General features: G+C 33.5%; 1 protein-coding gene across 3 annotated transcripts in view; it reads right to left on the reverse strand.

Moving 5' to 3' along the window:
- Nucleotides 1-5: 5 nt before the first annotated feature.
- Nucleotides 6-11,139, reverse strand: part of Cdh10 (cadherin 10) — a 210,715-nt gene continuing 199,581 nt past the window's right edge. For 2 of the 3 annotated variants that reach the window (XM_029569823.1, XM_008846026.3), the window contains 3 exons: nucleotides 7,841-7,949; nucleotides 4,269-4,520; nucleotides 6-974 (listed from right to left, as the gene is read on the reverse strand). In XM_029569823.1, coding sequence (XP_029425683.1) covers nucleotides 484-974; nucleotides 4,269-4,520; nucleotides 7,841-7,949 — 852 coding nt within the window. In that variant the 3' untranslated portion in view covers nucleotides 6-483. The remainder of the gene's footprint in view (nucleotides 975-4,268; nucleotides 4,521-7,840; nucleotides 7,950-11,139) is intronic. The other variant, XM_008846027.3, reaches the window with a different exon arrangement.

An 11,139-nucleotide genomic window follows, 5' to 3' on the forward strand; every position in this document is an offset into this window, starting at 1 on the left:
AACAGAGAAATTGATGAAATGAAATTGCACAAACGCTTGTATACCAGGCTGCATATCACCTACTAACACCACATGTACATTTTTTAAAATTTAATGTACAGAACAGGATATACCTTAAATGTTTTCTTCACCTTTTTAAAAGCTTCATTTGCAAGGGTGGGAGGTGTATCTAACAGAAGCGGCTTGTGAGGTTACTAAAGGGAGAGCTATCCTGTTCATGTTTCTGAAATTATCTTTTATTTACTAAGATGTATAATATTGAATTTCCATAGCTTTGGCTCTTGGAAGTGATTAAATAAAATGTCGTATATATTCCATGAGACATTCTACAGGAAAGAATTAATGTAATTAATGAACAAATTAAGATATAAATGGGAAAATTGTGCTGAGTGGCAGGAAAATTCTCCTGAATATCAAATATTGTGAAGTGGAGACAGTGTCCGCAGTTACTTCCTTTTGTTGAACAGAACGTAGGATGCGAAGCTAAGCATCTTTGTCGCTTTCCCCACCCCCATACATTTCTGCTAGCTTATTAAACCGAGGGCCCCATTCCCGGAGGTAATCGTAGTTTTGGTCTCCTTCAGTAGTACCTGATTCTAATGAACTCAGAGATTCGGCAATGGAGTCGTTTCCTTCATAGGCATAGGTTGCAAGTGAGTCGTAGGGAGGCGCGGTGGGGTCCAGGTCATGTTCTTTGAGCCTCTCGTTAATGAAATCCCGGACATCTGTGTTATCCGGGGCAGTAGGAGTCCTCCGTGGTATAAATAAAGTTTCCGGAATTATATCTCGTCGAAGCTTTTTTTCCTCAATAGCTGCAGGATTCCTCAGGGTGCCGATATCAAAGGCCTGGGTGTCCTCCTCTCCGCCACCTTCGTCGTTATAGCTCACGATGTTGTCTCTGATATCTTCTTTGGATAAGATCAGAGGCTCCTTTTTCCGCTGTCTTTTCAGAGCGGCAAACAGGACTACTATCACTTCAACAAAGACAAGAAGATACATTAGAAGTTCATTCAAAACACTCCCAGTAAAGAGTGGAAATACTACGGAGTATTCGTTGTTTAAATTTTGCCTGGCAGGTCAAAACTTGAGGTTAATTTTGGATTTTCTTTTACAAGAAGAGAAGGTTTTTAGCCAGGGTGAAGTGGTGTTACTAATTTATTTATAAAGCAAGGTAGAGTGTTCTTAATTGCAATAGCTAGTCTATCTATTTTTCCAGGACTGTTTAAATTTCTTTCCCACCTGACCATACAGAAAATAATGATCTTTTGCATTAAACAGTGATTTTATATAAAAGGACATCTTTCAGTACCTCAGTGGAAGAACGGTTGGTTTAGAATGCTCAAGGCCCTGGGTTCAATATCCTGTAGTAAAGAGCTTTCATAACAGTAGGCAAACTGGGTTGTTTCAACTAAGAGAATGTTTAAAGCATATCCTTTCATATCCTTATACAATATTTAAAAGCAATATTCTTCACAAGATTGGGACTGTTACTTTTAAATCCCTAGCTTTGCTGACAGATTTACATAGCCATATGTTTCCTTTCTTAAAAGACCCTCATCATTGGGGAAAAACATAACCGAGTTACTTAGACATTAAATGAATTTAGAGAACTATATGATATTTTCCCTGAAAATACATACCTTGCAAGAGAACACCCCATAAAATTGTTAGATCAGGCAAGATCAAAGCAAAGAATAAGTTCAAGTCACATTGATTTATCTCCAAAATACATACGTGAAGGGGGCGACTCATCTTAAATATAGATGCTTAAGCAGAAATGTGTATTTCTGAGAAGATACATTTCTAAAAGTAGTTTTAACAAATATAATAATGATAATAACAAAAGCTATAAGAGAAAGTCAACAACAAATACCACTGGTTGTAATAATTTTCTACACTCATCTACTATTCCCAAATATTATGGTACTGAACCTTTAAAATGATTTGGAGAAACATATAAATTCAATCAAATGGAAAAATGTAGGGGAAAATCTTACTTTCTTAAATATCTATATTTAGAGTATTTAAAGCAAGTAGGAATCAATCATATTGATAAGCCTTAAAAAAGGACAACTAATAGAGGACATGATGTTCAGGGAGGGTAGTAAGAAGGGGGAGAAAGGAGAAGGGGTCTGAATATGATCAAATATATAGTATAAAATTCTCGAATCAATAGGATAAAATTTTTGCATATATATATATACACCACTATTTTGCTATTATATATATACTATATACATATGTGTGTGTGTGTGTGTGTGTGTGTGTGTGTGTGTGTGTATCAGGTAAAGGGCTATTTGATCATATTTCAGTGAAGATATAAAACAGTGAGCCTTCCACTCAGCCATATGAGAAAAAAAAATGGGAATGCTCTCTAAATTCCACTAGAAAACAATGCTTACAGTGACAAACAGCAAGGCGCTTTGATTCAGCCACTCAGAAACTGTCAGGCCTTGGGACATGTGGCAATACTTTTAACTTTCATTTTCATTATGTGTGAAGATAAAATTTCCACATCATAGTTTTCTCAAAACATAAAAAAATATTAATAAATGGCAAAAAAACCCTAAAACTCTTGTGGTAAGGTAAAGTTCTCACTACAGTGTTTGGAAAACTGTAAGATTTTTTACAAAAATTTAACTACTAACATTTCTTACTGGAGATTTTTGTTTTGAATACATATTTCATCAGAAATACTGCTATATAATGTATGATACAAATACCCCAATATAGTCTTCATATTTTTATTTTCTGATTCAATTACTCGAAGTCATATTTATGAGCTTCCTTTCATTTATTTTATAAATGATAAGTCAAATTGTCATTATTGCTGTTGTTTGAAATGGGTTGTTCTAGACTACTGTAGAAATGTAGACATTTTCTACACTAGGCAGCTGCTTGAGGTCTTTCTCCCTAAATCTTCCAAGAAACTGGGATGGTAGTATGTGCCACCATGGCCAGTGATAAGTAGTATTAAATAAATAAACTTTTTATCAATTTTCACATATTCTGTTAAATGAAACTGAGTTTATTATTTGTTATATAATGAAAAGTTATGCACCCATTTTAAAAGTTAACATTCTTATTTTCTAAATAGAAGTGGTCATTCACTTAATAGTTTGTTTTATGAGTAATTTAATTTTCTATTACTTAAACCCATAATTAGGATGTGCATTTTATATGTTGACAGTAGAAAATTGGATCTTCTGTAGACATGTAACTAAAAGTCACATTTTTAAAAAAGTCGATAAAATATAATAACTCAGATTCCAAATTCATATAGAACTTGATATCTTTAATAATCATAAAACATTGCTAAATTTATTCTTATATAAGAATTACTTTACAATATGGAACAAAATCTAAATTATTTAACTGTCAAGGTGTTTTATAATTTATTTATTTAAAGTGTAGGGGGTTGTTAGCACATGCCAGTGTGGAGTCAGAGACAACCTGTGGGAGTCAGTTTTCTCCTTTCACCATGTAGATCCTAGAGAATCAGCTCAGGTCCTCAGGCTTGGCAAGATTCTATTTAATCTATTGAGCCATTGCTCTGATCTCTCTGGACTGATAAGTTTTGTTTTTTTCCTTTCTAGCAAAATTATCAACTTAAGCCTTGTCTTTGATTAATCTTATTGAATTCTATTAATTTATATCTTTCAGAGTTTTGGTTCTGGTTTTGTTATGTTCTGCAAAATCTTCTAGCTCCCACTCTACACCCGAATACATGTTTGGCAGATGATCCCAAAATAATGCCATCAAATGTGTTACTACACCACACAGGACACCAGTTGTGGGCCAGGCATGAGATAATGGGGTCCTGCCCATAAATGTTTCTTTTTTCATTTGTTCAGTAGACATAGACTTCAGGAATTAATTGCATCACAAAATTCACCATGTCTAGCAAACCTGAAATTGCTTATCTTTCCAAGTTCATACAAAAGCTGGTCTGTGCTAACCCCACTTTTTTTATCTTTTTATCTTTATTGTAATAAATAAAGGTGTGTATTTGGTGTGTATTTTCATTTGCATTTGAATCTAGTTCTTTACTCCAAGTCCCACTATGTCTATAACTGTAAAGATTTCTTTACACATCTTTATATATCCCCATCAGATAAAATATTTTAATGTGAGCAGCATTCCTCTGTTAATTTGCACAGATCAAAACTGTAGCATTAGTTTGGGAGGCGTGTATCTTGATAGCAACCTTTCCTATTCAATAATATAATGAAGTAGGCATCTTAAACACCACCCCTCGCCCTTCTTACCCAGAAGAATGATTATGCAGAGGAGAATAGCGATCAAGGCGCCGGTGCTGAGGCCGGCAGGGAGGAGCAGAGCTTCTGCACTGCACGACTGCATGTTTCCTTGGCCGTCACAGGCGCACACACGGATGGTCAGGGTGCCAGTGCTGCTCTGAATTGGATAGTCATTGTCGGATATCACCACAGGTAAAAGATAGGTACTGATTTCATGTCTATTGAAGCCATTTTTTCTGGTTAAAATTCTGGCAGTATTATCTAAAATAAATAACAAATTATTTCAAATATTTGAGACAGTAACTTCGTCTCACTGCTAGTAACCATGGTTTCATACATAAATAAAAATCTATGGGGCTGGAGAGATGGCTCAGCAGTTAAGAACACTGGTTTTTCTTGCGGAAGACCTGTGTTCGAATCCCAGCACCCACATGGCAGCTAACAACTGTCTGTAACTCCAGTTCCAGGGGATCCTACAGCCTCTTTTGTCCTTTGTCAGCATTGCGCGACATGGTTGCACTTACCTACATGCAGGCAATACACTCATACACATAAAATAAAAATAATTAATAAAATATTAAAAAACCCAAAATCTATGTAAACTATAAAATTGCTACTAATTTTCTTACTCAATGTGTACAATGTAATTATACCTAGGTAAAATATGTAGGCTATTCAAAAAATCTAGTACTATTTTGCTATTTATTATTTACTTATTTATTTATGTTTGAGACAGAGACTTGCTATGTAGCTCTGGATAGTCTGATATTCATTATGTAGCCGAGGCTGGCCTTGACTTATTACAATCATCCTGCTCAACCTCCTGAAAGCTGAGAAAAGAGTAATGCAGCATCACACCCAGACTGTATTGCTTCTTAGGTTTTCAAATAATTATCAAATAATGTTTCAAAATGGTAAAATTATAAGAAGGAAACGTATGGTCTCTACAGATGATAAATAGTGTACTCTAAAGATCTGATGAAATAAATTTTGTAAATCAGTGAAAAATTCTTGTCTGCCTAAATTCACACATATCTAAGTGTGTGCTTTTACATACTAGAATATACCTCGATCCAATATTCTTCAAAAAAGTATGATCCAGTAGAGTATAAGCACAGAAATCAACAAAGTCAACAAAACCCAACAAGAATTCTACTATGTAGTCAATGGTAAATAAATTATTGAATGTTCCCAAACATTTATTCTACTCATTAAAACACATGCATAACATAAGCTACAAGCAAAGTATTGATAGGTAACTTGAGACAGTATCGTGGGTGCCTAATAGTATTCCAAACATAAGTAGAATTTTCAGATAGTTTGCCATCCAACTACCTACTGCACTGCTACTGAGTTTTTCTATAATCTGATAACTGTGTCCACTTAAACTTAAATGAGAATTCTGGGGTAAGGAGGTCGTAGATTTCTTCTAGTATCAAGTCACCAATATTTAAAAATACCAAGTTCAAAAGTTTCTATCTTGTTTGCCCAATGAATGCAGTCTTTATTGTCGAACCCACAGGGGTATCTTAAAGGCCAGAATGGAAATATAAGTTAGTCCTGTTAAGTCAAACAAACAGGACATAAAAAGGAGAGTAACAGTTACTTCTTGGTTAAGTGGTTCAGTACAAAACAAGTGTCTTCCACATTATTAGAGAGATGCTAATTATATCAGTTAACTAAGTCAGGAAAGTAGGAGAACAAAATCAAAGCATATGGACAAATTTGAAAACTTTCCAGCATTAATATCTAAGGTAAATATTTGTCTACATATGGACATTGTTAGAATCTTCTTATATAAGTGTATTAAATTTTTAACGTTTGAATCACAATTTTATATTACTTTTGGTATATTTAGGATCCAAATGAAATTTTCTTACTAACTAGCTATTATACTTTAAACTTTATATCAACCAGTTTAGAAAATCATGATCTGTATCTTGACTTATGACAGAAGTAATAAATTAATTTTTAAAAAAGATTGACATCATACAATTTAAGATGTTTAAGATGAACCTATAAACATAAAGAAATTTTCCATAAAGGTATAATCTTATGATGATATCAATAAAATGATCATTCTCTTAAATTTTCATCCTAAACAGAAGTGTAAATTTATATAGAATTAGATCAAAATTTCCACCAAATTTTAATGATATTGTTATTCAGTGATATATTCAAGTTTAATTTTAAGTTTACTTTGCTTTGAGTTATTTATATAAAATCAAGAATTCCTTCTAGTATAATAAAATGATAACATATGAAATAAATTAATTAATGTGAGTCTTGAGTGGTTTCTCTGGTACCTTTGAAACACTATGCTGTGACAGCACTATTTCAACTGAAACCATATTAAATAAACCCAGAGATAGGTATCGTCAGTTCAGAAGTGTGTATTCAATTCATACCGCTACAGTTTAAAAATCATGATTAGGTTGCCGGGTTCAGCAAATTGAAATAAAACTGAATATTGCTCATGTGAAGTTCAGATTTAACTGCGCATTCTGTTACTTTGTTACATTTTTTCAAATACCAGTATCTTTATGTGTCTAGGGTGATATAAAAAGGACACTTCAAATATTCAGATTTATTAAAAACACATGTCCCTAATTAATACCTTCCCTTTACCTCTTCTATGCAAACGTGCTGCTAGATTAAATCTCTTGGCAAATAGTTGGCACAATGTAAAAGGATTCAGTGCCTTAAGTCATTTTCTGCTATTCTGAAAACCACCTCTAAGTGATACAGCCTTACTAACATCTGTCAAGCAATGTGAAGAAAGTAGTGTGTGTGTGTGAGTGTATGTGTGTGTATCTAAATGCAGTTATTAGATTTACTTTAAAATACACATGTCTAAAGCCATGTCAAAGCAAATATATTTTTTACCAACATGAGCTAAGGATATTTGTTTACCATTAAATATATTAACTATAGAAGTTCTAATAACATAGACACACATATGTATTATATAGTATATATGTACATGTTATTAGTTCCAGTGATATATATTTGCCAATAAAAGGGTGTTCAGTTTTTTAAAATATCAGTAATTTTTGCAATTTTCCTCTAAAATGTTTTTGGTGCCTCTTATGAGAATAAAGGAAATAATTTCAGAGACACAAAATTTCTCTTTTATAAAGGACAACAGAATACTTGGCACTGCCAGAAGGAATGCACTGAATGCCTTCAGAGGCTGCTGGGGCTCTCCTCTCCCTCTCTTCTTTTTATGCCTACCTAGATTCAATACATCACAGCATAATAACCCACTGAGTCTTTCATTTCTATAATCCTTCATATCCTATCATGCTTTCAGTAGGCACTAATTTTTCCAGTCTTTTTAATCATTTCAACATTTTATCTTTCCCTTAATACCTATAGAAACTTCTAATATATTTTATTATTTGAAATTCAAGAGAGTAAACCTCAAACATTTCCATAATGCATTTTTAAATATCAGATATGAACAAGATTTTGATGCTTATGTCAATAAATTAATATACCACATATTTTGAAATAGCTACTTTATGAGGAATTACCATTTATGTCATCTGAGATGTCAAAGAGCAAATTGTAAAAATTACCTTCATTGTCCTGTACTGTGAAGTTAGGATTGACAGCAGCTAAACTGAAGAAAAATTTCTGTCCTCCTAAAGGGTCATCTTTGTCAACTGCACTTATTGTCTGTATTAGCTTCAGGAAAGAAAACATTACACAAACATCATATGTGTGTGCATAGAATGGGTCTCATATTCATATATACATTATTTTTCCTTGAATTTCCACAATTTTATACAATATAGTTTGATGGCATTTAGATCCCTTCCTCTCCCTGTCTGTATCTTCCCCCACTGCCCCTTACCCAGTTTAATGAACTCTATTATGTACTTATAATATGATCTGTGTCAATATCCTTCAGTGTAGATACATCCACTGGCCACAGAAAGTTCCATTCCAGTAAGGCATTGCCCTTCCTCCTCCCAGCAGCCATCATTTGCCAAAAGTTCCTCAGGTTGAGTTGGATTTTCTGACCCACTTCATGTCTATGCTGAGATTTGTCTAATTTGAGCTTGCACAGGACTCATTAGTGTATGGTGTCACCATTGTTGTGAGTTCATATAAGTAAATGACTAGCTCAGAGAACCACAATTAGCCAATGTGCAGAGAGATAAAGGGGCCTCACAGTGCTTATGCCTGAATAAGACTGCTATTTCACACCTATGCCTTCCAAGTGCTCAGGGATCATTGCAGAAGAAGAAGCAGAAAGGTTTTAAGAGCCAGCGGGTGAATGTCCAGAGTATTTTGTTTTGTTCTTTTTTTTGTTTTGTTTTGTTTTGTTTTGTTTTGTTTTGTTTGTTTAGTTTTGTTTTAATACAGGGACTCCCTGAAGCCCCAGTTGGCCTGGAACTTGCTATATAGAATAGGCTAATCTTCTGTTTGTTTGTTTTTGGCTTTTTTTTTATTTCCTTTTTTATTGAGCTTTTTAAATTTCATACATTTCCCACTCAAATACAGACCCCCCCTCCCCCATCCAAATCTCCCCCTAGTCCTTCACCAGACCCTATACACTCTGCCGTACATGCAGAATCGTATTCATTCAGGTGTTTGTACCCAACTGTCGTTCAGTGTAAATACATCCACTGGAGTCTAGTCAGCCCATTCATCTCATAGAGATCATCCTGCTTCTGCCTCCCAAGTGCTGGGATTAAAGATGTGCACTACCAAGTTCATACACGTCACTTTTAGCACTTTAATTTTGCCTAAAACTTCTAGAAAGATTAATTTATTTCAACTCTTATATGTACAGCTTCAAGTAAACTCAACTTTTTAATGAGCCATCTCATTAAATTTGATTTCAATAGTCTCATACTCTTTCAGACCGCTATTTCTCTTTTGATTAGGATCTTGTTCTTCAAAATGCCAAATGACATTCTTTGAAGTTTTTAAATAAAATTAGGTAAACCACTTGCTATATATAGGTTACTTGATAGAAATCTGAACAATGATCTAAAGGGGTTTATACAAATTTGGAAAATTACTATGAGATATCTTTTCTTTCTCATAAATTAATCAAGAAAATATTAAAATGATATAGAAGTTTTTATTTATTATTTTTATTTTATGTGTACGAGTGTTATACCCGCATGTAGGTAAGTGCACCCGTGTCTTGCAATGCCGGCGGAGGACAGAAGAGGTTTTGGATCCTTGGGAACTGGAGTTACAGAGAGTTGTTAGCTGTGGGTGCTGGGAATCGAACCTGGGTCTTTTGCAAGAACAATGTTCTTAACCGCTGAGTCATCTCTCCAGCCCGGAGATAGAAATTTTATAGGCAATACTGCACATGATTTTTTAAGCAAGAAAACCTTTTAATTAGAAACAAGGTATCCATTTTATTTTCAATGACTTTTAATACATTTTAAAATTCAAGATATTCATACAGTAAAAGAATGTTTATTTTAAGGATCTACTTTGATTGTAAGCATATAGACTGTATTAGGAGAGATGGCTCAGCAGTTAAAAGTACTTGCTGTTCTTCCAGAGCACCTAAATTCAATCCCCAGGGCCCATGTCTGGTGGCTCAAAACCACCTGTAACTCCAACTCCAGGGAATCCAGGATACTCTTCTGGTCTCCCAGGACACCCACACATCTTTGGTATACACATAGAAAGACCACCCCCCCACACACACATATGTTAAAATAAATCACAAATAAATGAAATAAAAATACAAAAGGGCTGGGCATGGTGGCGCATGCCTTTAATCCCAGTACTCGGGAGGCAGAGGCAGGTGGATCTCTGTGAGTTCAAGGCCAGCCTGTTCTACATAACGATTTCCAGGACAGCTGGTGCTACAGAGAGACCCTGAATCAAAAAAAGACCAAAAAAAAAAAGGACCAGGGTTCCCATTTCAAATACGACTACAAAATAGACAATTTAGTGCTTTGTCAGTGCTTGGATACAGTGTTATTATTTCATGTGTCCATTATCCATGTGATGTTGCCTTAGTAACAGGTTTATACTTTGTGTCTATGTTCTCCTCATCCTACAACTTATGTACATAGTATTTTTAAATATTTTAATTTTTAAGAGAGCTGCAAAAGCTGCTACAAATGTCTAGCTAGTATAAATACTCAAACTTATACTTAGTTAAAAAGAATATGCTTTTTAGCACCAACTCAATTGAACATTGTGTGAATATCTGCTAAATATACGTTGCTGTGTTTTTGTTTATTTAATAAAGAATTTCAAGTTTAAAACACAATGTATACAAAATAATTAGTAAAAAGTGAAATAATTATTTTACTCAATATATTTAATTAGTTTCCTTTCAAAATATGTTATAGCAGTAACAATGTGATAAATTTGAGTTACTAACCTATTTATTACAATTCTAATTATTTTATCAAAGCAATTCAAGAAATTTAATTAAACTGTATAAAGCTATATATTTATTGTCTAGAAATAATGAACAAGAAAAATCATTTAAGTTAGAATCACTTTAACAATATTAAATCATGCTCGACTAAATATTCATTGTAACAAGATTAAAGAGAAACAAAAGTTATAAAATAAAAAATGTAGTAAAAATATATGTGCTAAGGACAAAAGTGTAAAATAAATGTTAACTAGTGCTATTCATTTATTAATTCATTTGTCAAGCATTTCTTGTCTGACTCTAGTCTGTCAATCATACTGCAAAGGATTTTATTTTAAAATTGAGATTTATGAGTGTACTGAAGAAGAAATAATTGTCATAAAAGAAATAACACAACAAGAAAGACCAACAGAATTACTAAGATTATTGTTAATATAGAGAAAGATTATAAAAATGGAAGAAATTTAGAAGTAGAACTAATGGTCTTATAAAATAAGAATAACAAAA

The sequence above is a fragment of the Nannospalax galili genome, unplaced genomic scaffold (assembly GCF_000622305.1).
Source record: "Nannospalax galili isolate Female #2095 unplaced genomic scaffold, S.galili_v1.0 scaffold600, whole genome shotgun sequence".
Taxonomy (NCBI): Eukaryota; Metazoa; Chordata; class Mammalia; order Rodentia; family Spalacidae; genus Nannospalax; species Nannospalax galili.